Source organism: Podarcis erhardii (assembly GCF_964252035.2).
Source record: "Podarcis erhardii genome assembly, chromosome: 6".
Taxonomy (NCBI): Eukaryota; Metazoa; Chordata; class Lepidosauria; order Squamata; family Lacertidae; genus Podarcis; species Podarcis erhardii.
In genome coordinates this window covers 11120211-11147542 of record NC_138510.1, presented here as the reverse complement: position 1 = coordinate 11147542, position 27332 = coordinate 11120211, and the positions used below count along the sequence as shown (strand labels likewise).

The following is a 27332-nucleotide window of genomic DNA, read 5'->3' as shown; positions in this document are numbered from 1 at the left end:
CAGGATCCGAAGTTCAACCCCCAGGTATAACAGGGTCCGTGCAGTAGATACGGAGCTATTTTCACCAATATTTTGACTTTGTGTAAGGCAACTTCCTATGTGCTGTAATCCAACAACATCTGGAGCGCCACTAGGATGAATGGACCTGTCCATTTCAGTTCCCTCAATTTCTCATTTCCCCCCAATCTTAAATTCAGTTTTCCACAATTTTGCAGCAACCTGTGAATTGTTTCGTTTTTTAAAAAAAATCTTAATGAAAAGTTATCCGCATTTTAGCATGAATTTCTCCTACTCAATGTATCTTTGTATGAATTTTTGCCCAATAGACATATTTTTGCAAATCAGTTTCCCCTAATATAATGCATGTTTCTATGCTATTTTCACTCGTGCGTGGATATTTCACCACACTTTCCCCTTGTCTATGCAGGGTGTTCCCCCCCCCCCAATATGTAACTTGGCCAGAGACTGTCATTTGCAGAAGTGAATTTCAAATGGTGGCTGTGTTTCAGTTCTCCTATTGCTTTGGAAACTGTGAATTAGGTTTGCCTTTAAATGTAACCGGAATCAAATTTCCTCCCCATCCTTAGGTGCCCCAGGTTCCCCATCCCTGTCCTACAGTCTATATAACCCTGGTAGGTTCCTAGCCCTGGACAGCAGCTCAACACCTCTCAAAGCAACACCTCTCAAAAGAAGCAAACTCCTGCAGAGCAATATGGCAGAAAGTATCCTTTCTAGCCTACAATAGATTGAAACTGGTTACTTCCAGCATTTCTGGAGGGAACTGTGAGGCTGGATCTTGAGTTTCTTGGGGCACAAGAGTTTAACAAAAGCTCTACGGAAGCTGTGGTGGCAGAGGGGGTAAAGGACAGGGTTGATGGCAGAATTGACCCACAGCAGCCAGAAGGAGGTCTCATACCAGTACTCGGGGACACAGTGACCATGACATGCAGCTCGGATAATCATGAGAAGTGTGTACGGTGCCCAGCAGAGGCCAAAAATCCCCACTATAACGGCCAGAGATTTGGCTACTTTCTTGTCTCTGGTGAGCCTAAAACGCTGGCTCATGTTCTGGGAAGCCACCTTCATCCGTTTCTCTAGAGAAAGAGTAGATGTTGAGTGTTTGTAGTTCTTTTTGATGAAAAGCTTTGCTTTGCTGCCGGTAAACCCAGAGCTCTCTGTGCTCGAATACTTGACATTCGTGCTCTCTTTGCTGCTTTCTTCTTGGGCGTCCCATTTTGGGACACCCAGAGTTTCTGCCAGGTCTCTCTGCTCCCACTTGCAGCATTTCATGGAGAGCTGGGCTTCAGGGCTCATTTCGATCTCCTCCACAAAGTTCTGGTTCTGAGCCTCATGCACCACATCCAAGCGGGCTTTGGTGCGCCTCTGGATATTCAGGTAAATGCTCAAGTTGAAAAAGGCCACGCTGATGAATGGGGTGAAAAACTCGATGGTGGAGGCTGTGATGAGGAAATACCAGTTGTAGAAAAACTCAGCGTAGCATTCCCCGTCGGGTATGATGCTTCGGCCGGATATGTACTCCCAGCTGATAATCGCAGGTCCATAGAGCAGGAAGGCTAATACCCACACCATCGCCATCTTGAACACGGCTTGCTTGGTGTCTCCTTGCTGAGCTCTGTAGGACACCTGTAAAGGGAGAACATGCAGTTGTTTTCTTTAGATCACCAACCTTTTTAGGCACATAGGCACACTTGGATTTTGGACCAAGTGCTGTGGGTACCACTCCTCGTCCGTCTCTCCTGGACCAGCCCCACCCAAGGCACAGCAAGAGGAAGCAAGCAGGCACACACTTCACGTTCCCAAGTGATCTGTACAAAAGTCAGACCCAGCAGAAGGAGTCCGAACCTTGAAAAGCACATAGAGCCAAAAGAGGAAGTGGGACAGAGTGTCTCTCTCCCAACTTCCTCCTTCAGCAATATGTACTTCTCAAGGGAGAAAAGGGTCACTTCTTCATCTCATGGTTAATGGGATAGTGAGTGGGGTGGATGAGAGGCTTTGGGGGCAACAACAGAAGAGCTGAAGGGTATCATTGCACCTACAGGCATTGTATTGGGAGGGGCTTCAACATTATCAGGAAACTTTTGTGAGAAATTTCAGGTCAGCCATTCAAAATTCTGAAAGGAGGAGAAGTTCGTGAAGGACATGAAGAAGGGCCTCAGATGATGATTGCAGGGTCTGGGTTGGTTCATATGGTCCTTGAATTATTGCAGTCCTGTGCTGTTTAAGGCTTTATAGTTCAAAACCAGCACTTTGAATTGGGCCCGGAAACTAATTGGCAGCCATTGCAGGCGGGCCAGGATCAGCTTAATCTGCTCAAATCATCTTGCCCTGGTGAGCAAGCTGGCTGCTGAATTCTGCACCAGATGAAGTTTCTGAACTGTACTCCATAGCTGTCAACTTTCAGATTTGAAAATAAGGGATCAGCAGCCTCACCTGTCCCGGGGACAGTCTACGGGATATCTAACAATCCGGGATAGTGGCGGGAAGCAGCGGGAAACGGCGCTGGAATAAGGGAATTTCCCACAAAAAAAGGGAAGGCTGACAGCTATGCTGTACTCAGAGGCAGCCCCGCATTTATTGTGGTGCAGTAATCTAAGCTAGAGGTTACCAGAGCATAGATGACAGAAGTTAGGCTATCCCTGCCCAGATGGGGGTGCAGCTGGGCTAGTAGCTGTAGGTGATTAAAGGCACTCTGCACTGTTGAGGCCACCTGAATCTCAACCAACAGCAAAGGACCCAGAAGTTCCCTCCAAGCTACATACCCACTCCTTCAGAGGGAGTGTAAACCCATCAAGAGCATCTGGGGCATATTAGCACTGGAGGTTTGCTCGATCATCTGGACAGAACAAATGGCTTAAAAGAAGAGCTGTTTTAGTCTGCTATGCAGTAATCTCAGAATTTCTGGAACATGTTCTGTACTTAAAAAAAGAAAGAAATGTTCAATGTGTTTGCATAAAAGCAATGCTAGTTATATCATTAGTGTGAAAAGCATAAAAAGGCTTTTAGTCTCTCAACCTGCTACATATCATGTGTTAATATTTGAAGGTGGGTTTTGTTTTTTTTTGACGCTCCATCAATTTGTTCATTATCTCATGTGCTGAAATGCATTGTGCTAAATGAAATGAATATTAGTGCATTTGAGTCTATCTCGGGCCATGATGATCCTTACCCTCACAGGTCCTCAAAGAGATTTTGCAGTTAAAAATAAGGAAATGCTTGGCCCTGTCTTGCCTCCATAATGCACCCCTTTCGGTGACTTATGTGGGTGTAAATTCCATTGGCTTAAATTCTAGCAGCATAGCCCAGGTTGAGCCAGGATGAGGGAGTTACGTTGGCATAAACATCCATAGTTAAAAACGTACAATAAAACAATCCCATGAAAACAGAACAGCAAGTAAAACAGGGGAGTGGCTAGATCAAGGGAACGCCTGTGTAAACAGGTGTGTTTTCAAAAGCCCACAGAATGCCCATACAGATGGCGGTCTCTTGCATTTCAGCAGGGAGTGCGTTCCACATATACCAGTATATCTGCAGCTCAGGAAAACACATTGTGCATCTGATGAAGAGAACTGTAATCCACAAAAGCTTTCACCATAATACATAATGTTGGTTTTTAAGGTTCCGTAGGACTCTCTGGGTGGTATTAACCTAGTGAACCCCATCAGCAAAAGCCCTGAGTGGCAACTTCCACTTACACAATGGGACTTTCCCTCTCTCATTTCCTCCCCATGCCCCCTGAAATTGGCTCCCTGTGTGTGTTGGGAGAACCCCCAGAACACCAGGTGGGACAAGGGACAGGAGGTGAGGAGGGATCCTTCCACCTGGCACCAATGTTGAATTCCACCCACCATCATTCTTTTTGCTGCATAAGACTAACACGCAATTTTCGCATGTGTTATGTGATCTAAGGCAAACGAAAGAAACAGGCGAGGACACATTCTTTTAAGTGCATCTGCTGATGTTTCCCCACTGAACTTTCCTATTAAAAGCCTTGTTGTTACGTGCAGATTAGCTACTTATGTTAATGGCCAGCTTTATCTATCTGCTTTTCCCAGACTTACCGCTGTGAGCAGCAATGAATGGGGATGAGAGAAAGGTAGGAGAGACTTGGGCTAATGGAAGTGATTTCTTTGGCCTTAGACAACCACACGCTAATGGATTAAGATGGACATTTTAAAAGTGAATGCTTCCTTCCACTAGGCTAGCAACTTAAAAATGGCATATTTTTTGGCTGATAGAACCCGGGCAGGAAAATAGAGTGGATTTTTGTGTGCAGGGAGGCTCTTTAGCCTTGTTTTCATCCCCAAAACTGGGATGTCAGGAGGGGCGTGGCTTCCAGTCTAGTGCTCCAGCAGTCGTCAGCAGGATCGCACCAGAGCCCCTTCTGTCTCAGCACTCTGACCTGACCCAGATGACTTGCGCCTTAGTGAGCATCTTCTGTTTCACCGGACCCCAAAAATGGGACATTCCAGGATCCAATGAGTCTTCTGTGATTCAGCATGTCTCGCTTAAAACAGGACAGTTGTGGGATATGTGATAGAGCACCTGTCTTGCATGCAGAGGGTCCCAGATTCTATCCTCCACATCTCCAGATAGAATCATTGAATTTTAGAGTTGCAAGGGGTCACGAGGATCATCTAGTTCAATCCCCGGCACTGCAAGAATCTTTCACCCAATATGGCATTTGAACCTGTGGCCCTGGGATTAAGAGCTTCGTGTTCTACCGACTGAGCTCTCTAGGGGAATGTCCCTTGCCAGAAACCCTAGAGAGAGAGTTTCTCCCAGTTACTGCCAACAATATTGAACTGGATGGGCCAATGGTTTAACTCAAGGCAAGGCAACTCCCCAAGCTCCTGAGTGTGCCGGAAAATGATGGCGGGCTCTGCCCTGACTTGGCAGGGATTTCTTCTCACTGCAAATGCTAGCGTGGCATGAATGTTTTTGCCTAGAACCATAAGATGGTTCAATTTCCCCTCTGTGCTCGCTGCAATCCTGATGCTGCTCAGCTGCCCAATCCCTGGATAAAGCAATTTGCATGTTTAATAAGCCTGCATTCTAGATGCAAAGCTAATTAAAGCCAGGAGTAGTTTTCCCTAATATAAATACATGTCTCTAAACATGTCATATATAAGTATGCCCTGATTGACTGGTCCTGTTAGGCAAACACTTGGAGGTTAGCCTCAGCATAATACCTGAACTGGCATTTAGGGGAAGAAGGGTGATAGCCCTGTGGAAGAGCAATTGCTTCACCGACGTCTCCAGGTACGACTGGGAAAGATTCCCTGCTTGAGAGCTGCTGAGGGTCAGTGTAGGGACAATAGTGACCTAGATAGACCAATGATCTGATTTGCCAATGGGGTGCAGTGATTGAAATGCCAGCTTTGGATGGAGGAAACCCAAATCTGAACCGCACACATTTTCGTTCATGGGCTAAAACACACTTTCTCAGCCTAACCAACTGCCTAAAATTTCTAATTAGCCCAGAGAAGCATATCATAAATGAAAAACATGGAATGATGATATGAGTTTGGTGTGTTAAACTATGGTTACTATAGGCAACTGATCCGGGGAGGCTTGGGAGTTGCGGACAGGCTGCCGTTGCTCAGTTTTTTTTAAAAAACCTGTGCATTTATGTTTCACAGGGTGTGAAAGAAGGGCTTTGCACCTTGCCTGGCAGAGAAACCGCGTGCCTTGCATCCCTCCTAGGCAACAGCTGTCCGCCCGCAACTCCCAAGCCTCTCCCAATCTGTCAAAGGGGGAAGGGGGCAGGAGATCTGTACCGCCGGACATCCCCGGTTCCCCTTCATAGTGGCAGTGGCAGAGAGCAGCTCCTGAAGCCAGCCAGAGCCAACTGCGCTACTAGGCTGGCTCTGGACTGCTGAGGCTGCCACTGCCATGTTTCCCAGGGACAGATTTGCAAATCTGGGGGCATTCTGGGAACACAATTTGTCTGGGGACAGATTTGCAAATCTGGGGACTGTCCCTGGGAACTAGGGACGTCTGGTAACCCTATGTTAAACTCTATGCCAGACCCCTCTAATCCCTGGATCCAGCAAGACTCCTAATTCCCAGATTAGCCAAGACAGCTTCCTGGTGAGGTGATGGGGGATTAAGGGGTTCGGCGCTAGATGGCAAATGGATGGGGACTCCTCTCCCTCTACAGACAGGGCAGAGAATTGCAGTGATGTGAGCTACGCAGAGGCAAAGCAACAAACTAGAGAGAGATGGAGCAATGTCTGATTTCTGTTTGAATCCAAGGCTGCAGCTATGGGAGAAACAAAGTGCTCCGGGGGTGTGATGCTGTGAACCCCTCTGTTGTAGGCTCAGGTTGTATATATGTGTAAATAAACCACATATCTTAAAAAGACCATAGTCTCTGTTGTCCCTCATTCCAAGGAAACCAAAACCTGGAGAAGTGCCTGGAAACCCCCGGGATCTCATGCAGCTCAGAGGTTAATAATAATATATATAATAATTTATTATTTATACCCCGCCCATCTGGCTGGGTTTCCCCAGCCACTCTGGGCAGCTTCCAACAAAGTATTAAAATACAGTAGTCTGTTAAACATTAAAAGCTTCTCTAAACAGGGCTGCCTTCAGATGTCTTCTAAAAGTCTGGTAGTTGTTTTTCTCTTTGACATCTGGCGGGAGGGCGTTCCACAGGACGGGTGCCACTACCAAGAAGGCCCTCTGCCTGGTTCCCTGTAACTTGGCTTCTCGCAGCAAGGGAACCGCCAGAAGGCCCTTGGCACTGGACCTCAGTGTCCGGGCAGAACTATGGTGGTGGAGACCCTCCTTCAGGTTGGGATGGCATGCAACCATAACAATAACAACTAGTGAAAGGCAGGCAGTTGATCACATATTTCACTGCTGCATAGCCATGGACGGAGGAAGGGGGGTGCGGTAGGGGTGGGCCGCCCCGGGTGTCACCACTGAGGGGGGTGACAAAATGCCGGGTGGCACTTACCGCAGGGCCTGCAGCACACCTGAGCCACACATCTCTTCTGTCTCAAAGGGTCCACCCGCCGCCTGACCCTCAGCTGTAGGGAGGAGGCAGGCAGACTCATCAGAGGCCCCATAGAGCACCCTGCCCATAACTGTCAACGTTTCCCTTTTTTAAAGGGAAATTCCCTTATTCTGAATAGGATTCCTTGCAAGAAAAGGGAAAAGTTGACAGCTATGGTCCTGGCCCGACTGGCAGGCGCCTGACCGGCTTGCTCTGCCGCTGTGCGCATAGTGCGCATAGTTTTATATGTGGTTTATCTCTGTTTGTCACCTGGTGGGAAAACGGAGTTGGCAACATGTACACAGCAATCCTTCGTAAATGCCATTTTTAGTATTTTTAATCTTCCTTCGTCTTTTGCTCCATCATAGCTCTGATAACCTATTACAAAGAAATGTTTCAGCTACACCACTCTCCTATTTTCCTTCTTCTTCTTTTTAGTTTTAGTTTGACATGCTACCTACCCACTTAGCTATCATTGCCACTGAAAGATTTTTCTGCAGCAAAAGGATGAAATCTGGGTTCTTGCACAAAATCCGGTTCTCTCCCTCTGGTAATACTGCTATTGCTAGCTTTTGGAAGTTTTAAGAGTAACTTTCTAGTCCTCATGATTGTGTTGAAAATTTTGAAAACAGGAAGATAGCATGTAGAGAGTGCAACAATGGCTATCAAACGAAAGGCAGCCATGATGGAGGGTTTATGATCAGAGGGTAGGACTTTCTCTATGGTTCTGCTCATACAAAGTCCAATTTCATTATTTGTCACTCTCACATGTGCTCCTTCCCTCCCCTACCACCCAGCTATCTGCATTTTTGTGTGTGTAAATACATGTACCAAAAAAGGGGGGGGGGGGAAATACGAACATTTACAATCGGGCACAAAACCCTGCACTTTAAGTACAGAGCTGCATATTTATTTATTTATTTATTGCATTTCCAGAAGGGTAGCTATGCTAGTCTGTTGTAAGAAGATAGCAGAAAGTCTTGCGGCACCTTAAAGAGGAACACAGTTTATGGCTTTATGTTTCCATGGACTACAGTCCATTTCATCATATCCATGATGTATTGTCCTGAGTTGAAGGTATATTTAAACATAGGGTTGGGGAGCAGGAATGGTAAGCAGTGAGGTCAGGAGGAAATGAGATGCAGAAAAGTATAGACAGTGATAATTATGCATCATTACCATTGACCAGTCACTTGTTTTGCTGCTGCTAGCTTTAATCAAATGCCGGGTAGCAAGAATTCAGAATTCTGTGCACACAAGTGGGCAGACGACATCAAGCAAATATTTCTGAAAGTGATCCTTCCTACAGTCTCACCCACACCACATATTTAAAGTGCATTTATGGAATCTGAATAGCTATAGCCTCCCCCAAAGAATCTTGGTGACTGTAATTTACTCTTCACAGAGCTACAATTCCCAGCACACTTAACAAACTGCAGTTCCCAGTTTGCTTTAAATGTATGGTGTGGGTATTCTCCTTGGAACAGGAAAGAAAGTTACAGCATTGATGAGCAGGACACTTTCTGCTCTGTTCCAACAATTGTCCTTCAAACAGATGTCCTCTGACTGCAAGAGGGGGAAATAGGTATAAATACAAAGGAGAATTTCTGGATGCCAAGATCCAAGCCTGGTCCACATTCTCTTTGGTGAGAGAACTCCAGCAGGGATTTAAAATCACAAAATATACAGCAAAGCAAAGCATGGAAATATAGGCTGTTAGAACCTTCAAATATGCCCTTGTCAGTTCCAAAACTTTCCTCGTCTCCCAGAATAGGGAAAAGACCACACGTTTGGTGAGATAAAAATGGTTTCCTTACAAATGCTTCAAAGGTCAGTTTCATGTGCTTTTCCACACACCAGTCAGAAAAGCTGCATAAGCAGTAAAACTTGACTTTATTACAAAGTGGTGGAAATCCCTAATTATTGCTATAGGAGCTCAAGAGTGGCTTGTGAGAGTCATGCGGTCTGAGCTTGGAGCAACCAGTTCAGACATCCTCACACATTGAGCTTCTCTGGTAGTCTGACGGGAATGAAGATGAGTTCTTCTTAAGATGAACTAAGCCTGGCATGACAGCTTATTCTATAGTTTTAACCCCTTTGTGCATTAATTAAGCTTAAGCATGTTGGTTATATAAAGCTGGTTATCCTACAGTCAGAAGGGGCTAGAATCACAAGGTCCTTTTAAAGGAATTGTAGATGCCTCCAAAAGGCACCAGCTGCTCCTGATATTGGCCCCTACACTCCCTAGCAGTTGCCACCTTCTTTAGCTGTGCCAGTTTCAGACCCTGGCTTGGAATGGCTTCTGCCTTCCTGAATATCTGTCTCTGTGCTCCACCCTGCTGGGGCTCGGGCCTCAACATTCTTTGTGCTGAGCTGCCTCTGGTCAGTGGCCAGCCGCACCTGTGAGTTTGGTTCTAGCATGATACAGCATTGGGAAGGGCCACAGCTCAGTGGCAGAACATCTGCTTTGCTCTCCGGAGGTCCCAGGTTCAATCCCTGGTGTCTCCAGGTAACTCTGGGAGACGCCAGGTAACTCTGCCTAAAACTCTGGAGAGCCACTGACTGTCAGTGTAGACAGTAATAAAGTAGATGGACCATTGGCTTGATAGCTCAGTTGGTTAGAGTATGGTGCTGATAAAGCCTGGATTGCAAGTCCAATGCTGCATATTCTTGCATTGCAGAGGGTTGGACTAGATCAAGCATAGGCAAACTCGGCCCTCCATATGTTTTGGGATTACAACTTCCATCATCCCTGACCATTGGTCCTGTTAGCGAGGGATGATGGGAGCCAGTGTAGTGTAGTGGTTAAGAGCGGTAGTCTCCTAATCTGGGGAAACGGGTTTGCGTCTCCGCTCCTCCACATGCAGCTGCTGGGTGAACTTGGGCTAGTCACACGTCTTTGAAGTCTCTCAGCCCCCCTCACCTCACAGAGTGTTTGTTGTGGGGGAAGAAGGGAAAGTAGAATGTTAGCCGCTTTGAGACTCCTTAAAGGGAGTGAAAGGCGGGATATCAAATCCAAACTCTTCTTCTTCTTCTTGTAGTCCCAAAACATCTGGAGGGCTAGATGATCTGCAAAGCCCCTTCCAACTCTACAATTCTATGATTCGGTATATGTCAGCTTCCTATGTTCCTATGGTGTGAAACCTAAATCTTCCTAGTCTTGCATTTTATTTTATTTTACACAGGATTTCAGAGAAGCAGGTAATAAGGTTAGAGGATCAGGGGCAAAATTTAAGAGGGGAACAGGCAAACAAACAGCAGCAATCCATCAGAGACAATCAACTCTTTTGCACAGTCACTACTCACCGCTCTTGTTACCGAAAGGAATCTGTCATAGCTAATCAGCACAATGTTGAAGACCGACGTGGTGCACAGCAGATAATCAACCACCAGCCAGAGCTTGCAAAAGCTTCTTCCAAAAGTCCATCTGCCAGTTAGCACGTAGGGCACATAAAGTGGAATGCAAAAGGCACCTGAAATGAAAGAGTTCATTTTATGTTTCCTTTGGACCACATCAACAAGGCCAAGAAGGGAGTTGTGTCATCTGGGCAGCTCAGGACCTCCATACACACTGCTTGTGCTATTGTACCAGTTTCGCTTCACCCCCAGAGGTGCACTCCATTGTCTCTCAACCAGTTTCGCTTCACCCCCAGAGGTGCACTCCATTGTCTCTCGAGACAGACAGATGCCAACAACTTTATGCTTCCCCTGCTGCATTCCGGCCTCACAAACAGGGCGCTGACTGTGTACAGCTCAAAGTGTATGTATTGTACAACACGAACTTCCACTGCCTGCTGCCTGTCTCACCAATCAGATTCTTAACCATTCCATGAGTTGCTGCGATATTACAAATGTTGATAGGGATGGATCAGTCACAAAATGTTGACCGACTCCAAAACTGCTGTTAGGAAAGTGGATGCTCATTTGCAGCAGAGGGGGAAATGCATAGAGAGTTTAGAGAACGATGTGCAGTCGTACTATTTGGGGGCAGGAGTTGATGGCTACGGAAGAAAGATAAGAATTAGGAGGCTACAGAAGATCTTCATCCAGGGACTAGGGACCAGAGAGTCTGCGTGTTTGTGGCAGCATTAAAAATAGCAGCAGCAGCAGCAACAACAACTACTGATTACAAATTTCCCGTTTCACAGAATACCGATACATAAAACCATTGAGCTGGAAGGGGTGAAAGGCGAACGTCTTGCTAAATCTCATTCTAATCATTTCCATACAGACTGAACCACAGAAAGCAAACAGCAGCCTGCAGGCACCCATTATTTTGCCTGGCTCACTTGTGGGCAGAACTAATGAACAATTAGCAAACTGAACACAGGAGGAAACTACCTTTTACCAAACCAGACCGTTGGTTCATCTAGCTCACTAATGCCTACTCTGAACAGGTAGCCACTTTCCAGGGTTTCAGGCAGCGGTCTTCACCAGATGCTGCGGATTGAATCTGACTATCTGAATGCAAAGCATGTGCTACACTACTGTGCGATAATCTCTGCTGAAATGTGCCGGTGCAGCGAGAACGAGAAACAAAGGTGAGTGGGGCACAGCTAAAAATACATATGGAGTCGTCGCTTTGGGGAATAAGCCCAGGATTTTGTAACGGACTGGCAAGAAAAACTGTGTATTTGCTGGACTATTCTTTGCATTCCGCCCCCCCCCCCCGCCCCCTGCCACACAAGGTTTTCCCCCACTGCCTTTCTGTCCATTAATAGCCCTGTGCTATGGGACAGAGGGATACGGGTGGCGCTGTGGGTTAAAGCACAGAGCCTAGGACTTACCAATCAGAAGGTTGGCAGTTCGAATCTCTGCAACGGGGTGAACTCTCATTGCTCGGTCCCTGCTCCTGCCAATCTAGCAGTTCGAAAGCATGTCAAAGTGCAAGTAGATAAATAGGTACCGCTAAGGTACCCCTTCATGGATCACTGCCTTGCCGTGGCGAAGGGGCTTGAATAACTCAGAGAAGCTATGTACTATGTCAAGCCGGGCACCCAAGATGAACAGGTCATAGTGGAGAGTTTTTACCAAACGTGATCCACCTGGAGGAGGAACCGGCAAGCCACTCCAGTATCCCTGCCAAGAAAACTCCATAGACAAAGACAACAGGCATATGAAAACAGAAGTGCCTGGCATGCTCTGGTACATGGGGTCATGAAGAGTTGAACACAACTAAATGACTAAACAACAACAACAACAAGGCGGGAAGGTAAACAGCGTTTCCGTGCACTGCTCTGGTTCGCCAGAAGTGGCTTAGTCATGCTGGCCACATGACCCGGTAGCTGCACGCCGCTCCCTTGGCCAATAAAGTGAGATGAGCGCCGCAACCCCAGAGTCGGCCACAACTGGACCTATGGGACAGGGATGGGACTAGAACAGACTCAGGCTGTGCAAAGGTGGTTATAGACCCAGGCTGGGTGGGAAATGTAGAGTCTTTTCACCAATCTTGGCCAAAGGGTTCCTCTTTGCCTCTACCAGGGAGACTTGCAGTAAAAGTAAAAGTAAAGGTGGACAGGAGCTGGGACTGAGCAACGAGAGCTCACCCTGTGGCGGGGATTCGAACTGCCAACCTTCTGATTGGCAAGCCCTAGGATTTGTGGTTTAGACCACAGTGCCAGCACCCCTAAAATCATAAACCCATGCCAATTGGCCCACCTACCTTCCACTCACAGGAGTCAACTCCCAGGGGCCAAGGTCCCTTTGGTCACCCCCCCAATAAAATATTTGAGAGGGCTGGGCTCCCCCAAAGTGGGTGCACATTGTCATTAAAATTGTGTGCATGTGCCGTGTCATGTGATCGATGATGAGGGGCTGGGCTTACCTGCCCCCCACAATATTTTAGTCAAATTGGCACCGCTGCCCCCACCCCTGTTCTGGCCTGATCAGGCTGACTGCTTTTCCTCACAGCACGGCGAACATAGCCATTCTGCAATGGGAGGACAGTGATTTCCTATTGTTCATCACTTTTGTTAAGGGCACCTCCAGATTGCTGCTGTATTCTGCAGCATGGTCTTGACACAATAACAGCGCATTACTATTGGGTTTATTCTGCTTCAGTTTGTTCTGCGATGCTTACCCAAAACTTCCACATTATTGCTTTTTGGATGGGCTATAGAGCAATGACTATGGTTTTCCCAGTAGTGATGTACGGAAGTGAGAGCTGGACCGTAAAGAAGGCTGATCACCGAAGAATTGATATTTTTGAATTATGGTGCTGGAGGAGACTCTTGAGAGTCCCATGGACTGCAAGAAGATCAAACGTATCCATTCTGAAGGAAATCAGCCCTGAGTGCTCACTGGAAGGACAGATCCTAAAGCTGTGGCTCCAATACTTTGGCCACCTCATGAGAAGAGAAGACTCCCTGGAAAAGACCCTGATGTTGGGAAAGATGGAGGCCACAAGGAGAAGGGGACAACAGAGGACGAGATGGTTGGACAGTGTTCTCGAAGCTACCAACATGAGTTTGACTAAACTGCAGGAGGCAGTGGAAGACAGGAGTGCCTGGTGTGCTCTGGTCCATGGGGTCACAAAGAGTCGGACATGACTAAACGACTAAATAACAACAAAAACAATAGAGGAATGAAGGTGGAACAAAAACGAACCAGAACATTTGTGATATAAAACGTTGCAGGAATTCAGCAGGAAGTTACAGGATAGGCACTGATTGGAAATGAAGCAATGTGACCACTCTAAAACTTTTGCAGGTGATAGCATCATGAGCATTATTTCACGACATGTCTCTCTCTCTTTTTTTATAAATAATTTTTATTAACTGGCCAATCACATCAAATTAAATCACATCATATAAATTCCGAATTACAAAGCCAAATTTTTAAATTTTGTTGGGGGAACCCATACTTCAAGATCCAAAGGGGAATTCAGATCATCTTCTTATTACTGCGTTAATGTCCAAATCAGTCCCAATCAGTCCAAACAAAGTTCATAATTCTATCCAGTCTTATCTTGGTGTTGCCACATCATATCTTGTTCGTATATTTCTCTTTTTCCTTTACGATCTCTTCTGTTAGTCTCCTTAAGCCGATAGCAAGTGTAATAATCCTGTGTGGATTTCCCGTTCCTCCACTAAGTCCAGATGGTTTCCATATATCTCCTTTGTAGATAACATCACTTTTTCCATTGTAAATTTTGGCATTTGTCGCTCTTAAGTCCCACCGAGGAGTTGATTCACGATATGTAAACAACTCTATTTCTCTCTTTCTCCTCCCAGACCCAAGAGCTCCCACAATGCCTCACAAAATGGCGACGGCATTTTTTTTCTGAGTGCGACACTCCAAAACTCTTACCTTTCCAGCTTCATCTTGAAACATTGCTTTGGATCGAAAGTTTATCTCCACACAGCCTTAAATCCACAGCTTACCGGTAAGTCCTTAATTTCTGACTCATTAGGGGAGGGGGATTCTTGTTAAATCACATAAAAAGGTAGAGGCAGGTTTTTCCCCCCCTCCCCCCTCAGTCATTTGTCATACCGTATCTTGACGTTCTTCTCGTATTTTATTGTTGTCTTGTTATCAGAGATCTCTTCTGTCAGCAGTATTTACTCCCCTTTTTCCTTGATGTATGTGCAATTAATCACGTCCAAATTGTTTCTTTTAAAGATCATTGCAACCAGCGGCGTGAATCGGGGACGGCGTCGAGGAGTGCCGAAAATCCCACAGGAGGGCTTTGTGCCTAGTGCCCCCACCCCCACAAATTCGGGGGTGGTATAGGGCACAGCAGGCAAGGGCCATCCCCCCCATAATCCTGGGGGGATTAAGGAGGCTAATTACCCCCATCATAGCCTCCAAATTACCTCCTGTGGGTCGGAGAGATGTTATTGTCAGCCATCTTCTGATGCGCCACCTAGTGGCCCCCCTATTTCACGACATGTCTCAAGGCGCCATTACTTTCTCAACCTTGGTACAAACTTTTTTGGGGAATAGGCCTCATCCCAAAAAGCCCATCTAGACTTTTAAAAAGGGTCAGCAAGACAAACAATATGTACTGTGCCAATCTCACAGTTTATAGTATAAATAATTTGAAAAGTCACAAGACACACTCATTCCAATGCAACGTTTATAAGCCAATACATAAATAACGAGAGCAATTAATGGGTAGTTATGTACGGTCAGAAGCCTAATTATAACTGAATCAATTAATAAGTTAATCATGTTGTGATCCTAACAACAAAGCAAAAGCCAAACCGCTTTGCCAGGAAAATTGTATCAATTCGCCATGTTTGTTCCAATTTTTAATGTTAATTATGTAACTGATATTTTGGAATGTTATTAATTTCATCTCTCCAAGAGAAATTATTGCACTCTTGCTACATGCTGATAAGATTCTATGTATCCTGTGGAGTCCAAAAGGCGTTATAGTATTATTGTCCAACATGGGCAAATACTGCAGTAAAGAGTACTTCAGATTATAGGCTGCAATCCAGATATACCTGAAGGAAAGTCTCCATCCCCTTCATTCAGCCCGGACACTGAGGTCCATTTCTGAGGGCCTTTTGGTGGTTCCCTCCCTGTGAGAAGTGAGGTTACAGGGAACCAGGCAGAGGGCCTTCTCGGTAGTGGCACCTGCCCTGTGGAACGCCCTCCTATCAGAGGTCAAAGAAATAAACAATTATCTGACTTTTAGAAGACATCTGAAGGCAGCCCATTAATTTAGCGAAGTTTTTAATGTTTGATATTTTATTGTGCTATTAATTCTGATGGGAGCCACCCAGAGTGGCTGGGGAAACCCAGCCAGATGGGCACGTTATAAATAATAAATTATTATTATTATTATTATTATTATTATTATTATTATTATTAACCATAACTGGGTGAGGTCCCATTGTTTTCACAGGAACTTACATTGTTCAGTAGGGTTTCTTCCCAGTGAGTGTACATATTGAGAGCATGCATACCCTCAAGTGTGGCATGTACTTTTGAGTAGACATGGCTAGGATGGCACTATCAGTTATGCCTAACTTTACTTGGATTGGAGCCATGCCAATAGTACATATGAAGGGAAGCCAGAAGGAAAACTGATAAGACAAGTTCTTAGCTTTTCTTGGGAGCCACTGTTTTAAGATAAGTAAATAGTGTGTGCAGATCATTCATCTTGCTGACAAAGCAGCCGCAGACACAGCAAGAATAAGACAAGTTTTCCGCTTTTCTTAGGAGCTACCATTATAAATGGTGTGTGTGCAGATCATTCATATTGCTGATAAGATTAAAGAAGAAGCAGCAATAATTAGTGCATTCACCAATCAATAGGGGGTCAAATTAGTGTCTCCAACCATTACAGAGGCACAGGCGTGGAGCTGTGACAAAAGGAACTTATGGTTGAGGCTGACAAAAAAATGATTTTTTTAAAAGCTGCAGATCTTCCAAATGTTACCTTTGGAGATCTAGTGAGAATAGAAGCTGTGCTTTCTTCCTAAAAAGTACAATGGGGGGTGGGAAATGGAGCATATATGCAAATGCTTGACAACCTTGGTTTTATGCAAGAAACATTGCTTTATTAAAGATTTGTAGTATGAAAGGTTTTAGCTCATTGTTAAAGCGAATCTCTCTCTCTTTCTCTCTCTTTGGAGAGCCCTCCTGCCTGGGACCCAGAGCCCATCTAAAACAGCATTCTGTTTCCATAGCCAGCCAGATGCTTCTACAAAGCCCCACTAGCAGGGATGAAAAACATATCTAATCATTTGATTCAGCAATGCATTTGAGATAGAGTTCTCAGAAATATATTGCCTTGATATTACCTTTAAAGGGCTTCTTGTGTATACTGTACTCTGGGAACTTCAAGCTGAGTAAGGACTGCAAAGGATATAGCGGTTTCTCTCTCTCTCTCTCTCTCTCTCTCTCTCTCTCTCTCTCTCACACACACACACACACACACACAATGTTGTGCCCTCCAAACGCTTTGGACTACAACTCCTATCATCCTTGGACGTCAGCCATGTTGGCCTAGGCCTGATGGAAGTTGTATTCCAAAACAGCCATTGATATGTGTGAAAGTAAAAAGGTAAAGGGACCCCTGACCATTAGGTCCAGTCATGGCCGACTCTGGGGTTGCGGCGCTCATCTTGCTTTATTGGCCGAGGGAGCCGGCGTACAGCTTCTGGGTCATGTGGCCAGCATGACTAGAAAGTTTCCCTTAGTAATTAGCTGGGACCAAGCTATTTAGCAATTATTTTAATTAACAACCAATACTTCAGATTGAGTTTGAAGCCTAGTTCACAGCCAGTGCAGTCATCAAAGAGCTGACTGAATCTGCCTGTGTTTTTATACCCTGGTGAAAGATGAGCTACTGCCAACTTCATTTTCTTATCCATCTTCAAAGAGAGCCCCACACAGAGTATACTGTCTTGAAGTATGCCCAGATTATACCTTCAAGTTACATAGACGACTCCTGCTAAATCCCCTTCCATCATCATAAATTAATTGTCGTTGCTGCTGATCTTGCCTCTTATCCCTTCCACTGTTTTACAGGAGTGGAGATCATCAGGCCAAGAGACCAAATGTGGTCCTCTGCCTGGCCCTTGTCATCCCAGCCGAACAAGCCTCTGAAGGAAGAGGGACACAAAGCAAGGCCTCATGATAGGAGTAGTGGGTGGACAGGCTGATAAGGACATACACACCAACTGGTGCAGTCATACCTTGGAAGCCAAATGCCTTGACACTTGAACGTTTTGGCTCCTGAACACAGCAAACCCGGAAGTGAGTGTTCCTGTTTGCAAACGTTCTTTTGGAACCTGAACGTCCAGCATGGCTTCCAATTGGCTGCAGGACCTTCCTGCAGCCAATCAGAAGCTGTGCCTTGGTTTCTGAACGTTTTGGAAGTCGAACGGACTTCCGGAACAGATTTCGTTCAGCTTCCAAGGTACAATTGCATATTGAATTGTGCCTGGAAAAGAACTGGAAGTCAATACAAGTCACATTAAATGAAAGCAGTGTGTTCTGCAAAGGCTAACCCAAGTAACACTCTGAAATTTGTCTACACTCTCACGGGCAGCCCCATATAGAATGTATTACATTCATTTAATCTGGACATGTCCAAGCAGGCCTGTGTCACTGTGGCCAGGTCTGCCTTTTTCAGGAAAGAGCACAGCTGGTGAAACTGTGCAAAGACACTGCTTGCCACAGCGGTTACCTGAATATCCTGGAAATATACCAGATAAGTGAGCACCTTCAAGCTATGAACCTGTTCCTTTAAGAGAAGTGAAGCACCATCTAGAACAGGCTACAAACCTAAACCTGTACAGCCTGGGTTCCAGATACCTTAAGGCAGAGCTTTCCAAACTTTTCATGTTGGTGACACACTTTTTAGACATGCATCATTTCATGACACAGTATTTCAGTTTTACTAGCAAACCAGAGGTTAAACTAACCCCTTTCCAACCCCAGGAGGAGCGCAGGGAGCATTTGTGTGACACTCCTACACACTGCAGCCGACACACTAATATGCCATGACACCCAATTTGGAAAGCTGTGCCTTAAGGACTGCCTAAAACCTATTATCTCAGTTCAATCACCAAGGAATCTGGAGGAACACTATTAAAAACATAGGTTGACATTCAAGTAATTTTGATTGAGAGTAGACCCATTGAAATGAATGAACATGACTAAGTTAGGTCCATTAATTTCAGTGGATCTACTCTGAGTAAAATTTTGTTGGATACCACCTGTAAGAACAGGAGGAAAGTTCTGCTGGATCAGACTGATGACCCATCTACCCTGAACCCAATATCCTGTTCCCACAGTGGCCAGCCGTGCTATGTGAAGGCTGTAAGCAGTTCCTAAGTGCAATAGCATTCTACCCATTTGTGAGTCCAATAAAATGGTGTTCAGGGACATACTGCCTCTGGCAGTGCAAACGGAGTCCAGCTATCATGGCTAGTTGTGCCTCATGTCTCCAAAGACTGACTAGCCTCAGCTAGAAGCTGGACTTTTTGTGTCGCCAGTCCCCATGCTATTGAATTCTATTCAGTGCTAGGCCTACCCAGCATTAGACCCCCTAATGCTAATGAACACGATTACCTTAGGTTCAGTCATTTTTAATGCATCAGCTGGCTTGCTCAGTTGGTTGGAGCATGGTGCTGATAACACCAAGGTTGCAGGTTCGATTCCCGTAAGGGACAGCTGCATATTTCTGCATTGCAGGGAGTTGGACTAGAACGATCCTCAGGGTCCCTTCCAACACTATGATTTCATGATTCTATTCTAATGGGTGTACACTGATCACAGCTAGCAATGGATACAACTCACAGGCTCGGATTGAACAAAACAGTTGCTCAGGCAGGAACCAGCGCAACAAGTCCTGCTAGTGCAATGGAGCTTCCCTCTCTTCATCCTGTGTGTCCTGTGCACAACTCAACTCAACTCAACTCAACTCAACTCAACTCAACTCAACTCAGGAGGGTCAGGAGAACCCCCAGAACAGCACACAGGAAGAGAAGAGGGGAAGTAGTTCCATCTGGCAAGCTGAAATATTAGCTGTCAGAGTCACCCGTGGTCCCAGCTCACAAGAGACCAAAGTCCAGTCCGGCTTATGTACAAAAGTTTTTATTGAAGAACATTCTTAGCTTCACAGCCGAGCTCCGTGACTCTACGTCTGTTACGCTTAGACCGCTGAAGTCCCCTCTGAGTCAGTCCCGCCTCTACACCAGTTTAAGAGGCTTGTACTGGTCCACCTCTTCCTCTCTTTCCTTTTCCGCAGGGTCTTTCTGCCCCCCTGTGTTCTCTCCCTTCGGGACTCCCCAGAGGCTGAATCCTCTGCCGCCTCCTCCCCCCTCCTTCGGGCTTTGGGACCAGGCTCCTCCCCAGGACTCTCTTCACTTCCGCGCGCCTCCCATTTTGAACTTGGCGCGCGTACGTTGCTCCTGACCTTCCCTTTGACAGTTACACTGCCCTCGATACTACTTTCCTCCCCTTCCGGCAGGACGTCTTGCCCTGATCTCCTTCCCCTCTCTGCTTCCTGTTCTGCTCCTTCTGACACACTGGTCACTCCACCCCCTTCACTCTGTTCTGGCGGAGCAGCCGGTCCCGATCCCCAACTCCCACTGGGGGTTCCCCCTTCCTTTCCCTGCTCCTGACTGCTTCCCCCTCTAGCTCCCCTTGGCTTGACCAGAGGGGCTCCCTTTTGGGAGTCCTCCGATTCACTGGACGGACTCATGGACAATCTTGGGTCATTGTCGTCCTCTTCCTCGTCACCCTGGAATCCTTCCCCCTCGCTCTCTGTCTCCTCCCTCATCTGCGCCTCTCTCCCTGAACCCCTGACATCCGCGTTCATAGGTGCTAACTCCCTTGGGCCCTGGGTGCCCAAGCACCCACAAAATTCTCCATGAAGGGGCCGAGCAGCAACACATTTTGTTGCTGGGGCCATGCATGCTGCATGGCACCCATGGTCCTGGGCAATCATGGTGCCAAGTTGGCACTCCTGTTAGAGTTGATGAAATGATCATAACAGCATGATGTTGAATTCCTCCCTATGGAATAGTCTTCCAGCAGAGATTTGGCTGGCACCCTCATAGCTAGTCTTGTTGTTTCCTTGAGAACTTTTTTGTGTTGGCAGGCTTATTCAGTTGTTTAAGCTTTTAAAAGACGAGCCAGCCATGTTTCTGATCCTATTGTATTTATTTATTTATTTATTTATTTATTTATTTATTTATTGCCTTTTGTACATTAACTTCTGTTGTGCACCACCCTTGTATTTTATGTGATTGGGGGGTGGGGGGTCTATCAACATTTAGATCTATAAATAAATAAATAAATCAACCCTTTCCGACAAACTGACAGCTGCTTTGTTTTGTTTGGATCAAGTCTTACTTCATTTGCCCATGTTTGCAAAGCCATTTGCAAAAAGGAACAGTGGAAAGTTGGCAGACTTGAGACCTGCGTTTGCAAAAGGCTATGGATATTTAAAGATTTAAGGATTAGAGTCCTACTTTCAAGGATAAATGATAACAATATTTTTTATTAATAATCCCCTGTGCTCCTAAATCACCCGAGTATGTCAGGACATTTTGCCAGGAAGGCACTTCTGGTCAATCTCAGGAGCAACAAATGCTCGGTTAGCACCAGATTTGGAGAGAAAGAGCAGTGCTATCAGACACAAGCTTTTGTTATCTAAAACGAAGAGGAGAAAAAATTAGTGCCCTGTGAAAGATGTTGTATTGGATGAAGTTCTGCTACAATCAGGTCTATCAGTAAACACAGAGCTGGCTTGATATTTTCAAAGGAAAGTGTACACATAAATTGTTTTTTTAAAAAACAAACAAAACAGGTAAAACCAGGAGCTTGTCTCTGGTGAGATGCATTGCTATGATGTTTCAAACTATTGTATTTCTAGTCTGCTCACTGCACATCCAGTGACTTTTTCTATATGCAGTTAAATGGGACTGTCTTTGTATTAGGTAGACATGCCAATGGTAGCAGGCGGAGGACACTTTTGTTTAAAAAAAGGGGAATGCATGTTGATAACACCTCTATAGAGATAACAGGTGAAATCCATGCTCCAGAAATGCCCTCATTTGACTACTGCAGTGCATTGTTCATTGAGCTGCTCTTGGAGACCAGCCCAAAACTTCAGTTGGTTTATAACAGGGGTCAGCAAACTTTTTCAGCAGGAGGCTGGTCCACTGTCCCTCAGACCTTGTGGGGGCTGGACTATATTTTTGTGGGGGAAATTCCGATGCCTCACAAATAACCCAGAGATGCATTTTAAATAAAAGCACACATTCTACTCATGTAAAAACATGCTGATTCCCGGACCGTCTGCGGGCCGGATTTAGAAGACGATTGGGCCGGATCCGGCCCCCGGACCTTAGTTTGCCTACCCATGGTTTATAACATGGGAGTTAGATGGAAGGTTGCTCAAAACATTTCTCTCTAGTATATAAGGGGGAAAAACACCCTTCATTCACTTCTATTCTGTAGCATCAAATATAACCTAAGACACATTTCTCTTGGGATTAATATATCTAAAGGGTCAGCCACTCTGATGTGAACCTGCCCATTAATTTGGACCTACATCAGAGACTCTTACTTTACCCCTGCCTTTGAAAGAAAGGTGAGTTTTGGCCTGTGGTAGGGCCATTTCAGTAGTGTGACCCAAAGTTGTAGAATAATCTCTCAAGGACAGGCGCTTGGCAGCTACAATGTTGGCTTTCTTTTCCCTAGCTTTTAGTAGATGGTGGCTTTAATTTCTGTCTTAATGTTGTATTCCTGCATTTTTAAAGATACTGTTATTATATGCTATTCTTTGCTGTTAGTTGCCTGAAAGGTTTTCCTGAAAAAGGGGATAAAAATATGAAAGTAAAGATAGTTATTTGGGTTGTGGTTTTAACACACATATTCTTAAAATAAGCTCTCTCTCTGTGTGTGTGTTTGAATCTTGCTGACTCTCTCTGTCCACTCTGCAGCATGCAACTGAACTTTGAAATGGCACCTTGATTCCTATTTTCCCTCAAGGGGATTTGTGAAGCCGAGTTTGCACAGGGTTGCAGCCAAAACCAATTATTTACTTTGCCGTCTAACTCCAACAGCTGTTTTCACACATTATATACTTGCATGTGCACAGCAGTCACACAGGAAAACGTTTTATGTGATTTAGGAATAGATGTGTGTGGATGGAAAATTCCGACAAATTCTTGAAGCAGTCCTGACATTTCATGAAGTAAAAATAAGGTTCCTGCTATGTAGAAACATAATCCTGTTTTCGTATCTGCCCTATGTTAACATCATACTCCACAATGCAAAAAAAAAGGTTAGGTTTATTGTTCTGGAGGGATAATCTCAGAGTTTATTTCTGCTTGCAAATCATTTGGCAAGGGACTAGTCCACCTTGTACCCTTTTGGAAATCATATAATCCATTTTGGCACATCATCTACCTAGTCTGGCATCAGTAAGAAATCTACACTGACATCCACTTTGCTTAATCCCCCTTGCCCCCAGGCTGCCTGGCATATCCATCAATTTGCATTTCAGAGGTTTTGCATCTAGAGAACAATCACAGCCATATGGAACTGTGCCTCAACGCCCAGAAAGATTCCCCTTTGCTCTTAGCCACTGTAAGGTGAAATCCAGGATTTGACCCCCCAAAAAACTGGGGAGATGAGAGCTGTTGGAGGACAGATATTACTCTTTGTTGGCAAAAGGGTTGATACATGGTCAACCAACATCTGGAAATACTGGAAGTCACCCCAGGAATGAGTCACAATATTGGGTTGATTGTCAGGGATATCTGCATAATTTCACCAGCCATTTGTAGAATTATATATCCAGTCTACCAGTATCTTCATTTTCTGTAAGATGACCGTGCCTGCCCCCATTCCCTGAAAAACGGGCCCACAAAAGTTAACATCCCTGCTCCTCTGGAAATAGTAGTCCCCACTGAGATTTTGTTCTGAGCAGTATTGATAGATACATAGATAGAGGTCTGAGTAAGGGAAGCCATGGTAACAGGTAGTCAACAGCACCCACCAAGTAAACCATTATTCAAGCAGCTATCTCTCTAAAGCTGGATGCTGTCCATGTGTCCTTGGGAACCTACATTTTAAGGGTAGAGAAAGGGGAAAGCTTTGCACTTAGAGAAATATAGGAGTAGCCCAGAGTGATTTGTGCTTTATCCTCACAAAAACTTGCAGGGCCCAGGAGCTGTGTGCACACAGAAAACAGGTACAAACCTCCAGTCATCCATGGCTGGAAGTCTGATGTGCTGAATGAAGCAAGTAGTTTATGGCATGTTTCTCTACAGCACAGAGGGACATAAGAAGGCGGCTTAGACTGGGTCAGACCAATGGTCCATCTAGCTTAGTATTGTCTACACTGGCCGGCAGTGGCTCTCAAGGTTTTCAGGCAAGGCTAGTCTTTTGCAGCAGCACCTGGAGACACTGGGGACTGAACCCGGGACCTTCTGCTACACCCTTCCTGGAGCAAAAGGGGAGAGGGAATTGGGAAGTTACATGATCTGTGGTGCATGTCCTCTGAGCCCTGGTTCCCCTCCATGGCCTCTCTGAATCCAATCCACACCTTAGGACCCCTTCTATGGCAGTGGTTGACCCCTCCCAATGTATTCATGCGTGATTAATTTTCAATGGAAATTTAATACATTCTTGGGCATACATACAGGTACATTTGATATTCTTGGAAGTGCCATCTGCAACACAGTGAATCCAAAGTTTTTGAACCTAAGCAGATCCCCCTTACTTGGAAATGAGTCCCCTTGATCTCAGATAAGGCTAACTTTATGTCATTTCATGGGATTTTGTACCAAAAACAATGCTGCAATTGTCTTAGTTCCAAGCAACAGGGCAGACATCAGTTACGAAAGGGAGAAAAAGTCTCATTTTTCTACGCAGTGATTCCACAGTGGAAAGAAAACATTAGTTATATAAAACTGGCTTGATAACCAGAGTAGTTCTTAACCCTGTCCACCTTTTGTTGTTACATATAGTTGCATTTGACTCTCTGCTGTTTGAGCTGCTTTAGCCTGGGAAAATTACTTCCTGGCTCTAAAAGGCATAAGCAGACGAGTTAATCTTTCTAAGAGTAATCTTTAACAACTTGAAATTGTGCCCCAATGGGAGGGGGGCAGGTGAAAGTCTCCCTTAGACCCCCTTTCCCCTCTAATTCCTCCTGACGACCTGCAGAATAAAACTAAACGTCTTCTCCACGGCATCCTGCCAAAACCTTCACCGCGCCATCCCTTTTCCTAACGGGGTCAGACGAGCGTACGAAAGTATGAGCCACGGAGGAAGAGAGGTGAAGCCGAGGTGTGGTACTTTACCTACTAGGAAATCGGAGATGGCCAGGTTCAGAAGGAAGTAATTGTTTTGCGTCCTCAGACTCGAGTCCACCACAAAAGCCAGCATCACCAAGGCATTGCCAACGACCGTAGCCACGATCAACAAAGCCATGAGGACGGCCAGGACTATGGTCCACATGGTGGAAAAGCGCCCGGAGAGCTGGTCCCCAGCGGCCTTCTCCTGGCTCCCGGAGCCATTCAGGGGCAAAGCCACCGAGGAGCTGTCCATTTCAGCACCACGCGGCTCAGCGGCTCAGGCTGCGGGTGGGAACTGTCCGAGCCACCTCCAGCCGGGAGCGGGACGACACACCTGCTGCCGGGGCTTGGCTCCTGCCGGGCAGACTCAACGACAACTGCCCCTGCATTGTAGACCCACACCCAGCACCCCACAAGTCTCAGCAGCACCCCGAAAGATGATGCGACGCCGTCCCACCAGCGGTTCGTTTCCTAAATAGCTCTCGTGGAGATGATAAAAGACAGATTCTGTTCCTTCGTTCTTGTGGTCTCCAGTTCTTTCCCCCGGTGGGGAGGCGGGTCCTTTTTCTTTTCCTCTCTGCCTCTGCTTTCTTCTTGCTGCGTTTTTATTTCCCTGAGAGGCAGAACCACGAAGAGAGAGTAAGTGGGAAGAACTCTGCTGGATTTGGGGCTGCAGGTTCTCGCGCAGCGTGCGAAGGGTCTGGCTAGCCTCTGGGCGAAAGCGGAGCTTTGCCTCCGAAAGGTGGAGCCAAGCATCTAACCCTGGAGCTGGATGCGAGTCCGAGCAGAACCAGCTCCTCTGTGGACAGTTCCATGCTGGACAGCCATTGGCTAGCAGCCTCAAAAAACCTGCAAGCCGCTCGTCTCACTTGCCGCTTGCTTTCTTGTTTCTGCCTTTAAGAAGCCGCTTTGTAAAATCCACACACGGGTCGAAATACAATTAGCTCAGCCAACGAGGCAGCACTGTTGACTTTGGGACAATTAGCGAAGACTGCATGAATAATCAATGTCTACGTTTGCAAGATTTCCTAGGCAAATCTCTCTCTCTCTCTCTCTCTCTCTCTCTCTCTCTCTCTCTCTCTCACACACACACACACACACACAAATGGATCACTGTATGACTCTGACAGCTTAGCCAAACTTAAGAACCATCAATAAGTGCCAGAACTAAGACGCATATCCCCCAAAAGCTGAGGGATTTGAATTGCGGTTGACATAGAGGGAGCTTATTGTGTATAGTTTACTTAATTGAAGTAAAATTGGTTTTATAGGGGTGTTTTAACTTGGAACTGTTTAAATTGTATTGTTTATGGATAAATTTTGATGTATTGTTTTTAGATATGGGCCAATGGCCGTAATAAACCAATCAATCAATCTCTCTCTCTCACACACACACACTGTGTGTGTGGTAGAGAGAGAGAGAGATTTCTGTCGAATGAAAGTAAAATAACGAGTGCTACAGGTATGCGTTACGATCGCCAGCTAGTTTTTTTTTATTTATATGGCATGTAATCTGCCAAATTCATTACAAACGTCATTGCATGCGACTTTACAGCATCTTTGTCAGGTGTTTGTTGGTTTGTTCCCATTTTACAGGTGGAGGACTGAGAATGAGACTAAATGCCTTGTCTCTAATCCGAAAACGCACAACAGATCTGGGACCTGAACCGCTGTCTTTCAGACTTAAGTCTGATTCACCGGAGCACACTTGCCATCAAGATACATGGAGATTCCTACTTCAGAGAAATGGTATCCAAAGAAATGGTATCTCAAGTGACGTTTTATTGGTGAAACTGTGTGTGGATCAGAGAGCACACTTCTGAGCTACTCAGGTCTCTGGTGCAGCAAGGGAAGTAAGGTTCCGTTTGTTCATGGTGCTTATTGTTAACTATGTTTGGCACGCAAGTACAGGTTACCAACAACAGGCAAGAGATAAGACCAAGACAGGCTGGCACTGATTTCAGAGCACCAGGTGAGGATCATCACAGAGGTAACTAAAGCAACAAAAGGTGTTCACACGAAAGGGCAGCAATGGCTCAGATGATTTCCTCTCGCTTTTGCAATAGCTGAGAGCCAAGGCAATAAACCACAGTGAGTCATTAGTCCAGGTCAGATACCAAGAGGCACAGCAACAGAATGATTGAACCAACAATGCCTGATACCAACTGATGCAATCTTGTGAGCTCCAGTGGCCCTTTAAACTTTAAGGAATGAAGCCCAAGCCCAGCCCCTTTGGGATTCAATCGGGGCTCTTTTGTGCTAAGTGACTGACGGGCATGGCTTGCCTTGCTTTGTGTACCTAAGATCCTGCTTCTGGATCCTATAACCCCATCTTAGACTCGGAGACTCCATAGCTCAGTGGGTAGAGCATGAGACTCTTAATCTCAGGGTTCGAGCCCCACACTGGGCAAAAGATTCCTGCATTGCAAGGGGTTGGACTAGATTACTCTCGCAGTGCTTTCCAAATCTACAATGCTATAATTCCCCCCACAACAATAATTTTTAGCTTTAGCTTTTCCTCCATCATTTGG

The 27332-nt window shown here is 45.7% G+C and overlaps 1 protein-coding gene across 1 annotated transcript; it reads right to left on the bottom strand.

Moving 5' to 3' along the window:
- Nucleotides 1–472: 472 nt before the first annotated feature.
- On the bottom strand, nt 473–25732 carry HRH3 (histamine receptor H3). The gene is made up of 3 exons (XM_081867920.1): nt 24808–25732; nt 10331–10497; nt 473–1644 (listed from the first exon to the last, which is right to left on the bottom strand). The coding sequence occupies exons 1-3, from the start codon at nt 25052–25054 to the stop codon at nt 757–759; spliced, it is 1302 nt and encodes a 433-aa protein (XP_081724046.1). The 5' UTR covers nt 25055–25732; the 3' UTR covers nt 473–756.
- Between the last annotated feature and the right edge of the window lie 1600 nt (nt 25733–27332).

Bases quoted from the DNA above. Each gene is read 5' to 3' on its own strand.
- HRH3 (XM_081867920.1), bottom strand. From the start codon at position 25,054: ATGGACAGCTCCTCGGTGGCTTTGCCCCTGAATGGCTCCGGGAGCCAG. The intron at 10,498-24,807 runs GTAAAGTACCAC...CTTTCATTTCAG, and splicing joins CATCTCCGATTTCCTAGTAG to GTGCCTTTTGCATTCCACTT. The intron at 1,645-10,330 runs GTGAGTAGTGAC...CTCCCTTTACAG, and splicing joins TCCTTTCGGTAACAAGAGCG to GTGTCCTACAGAGCTCAGCA.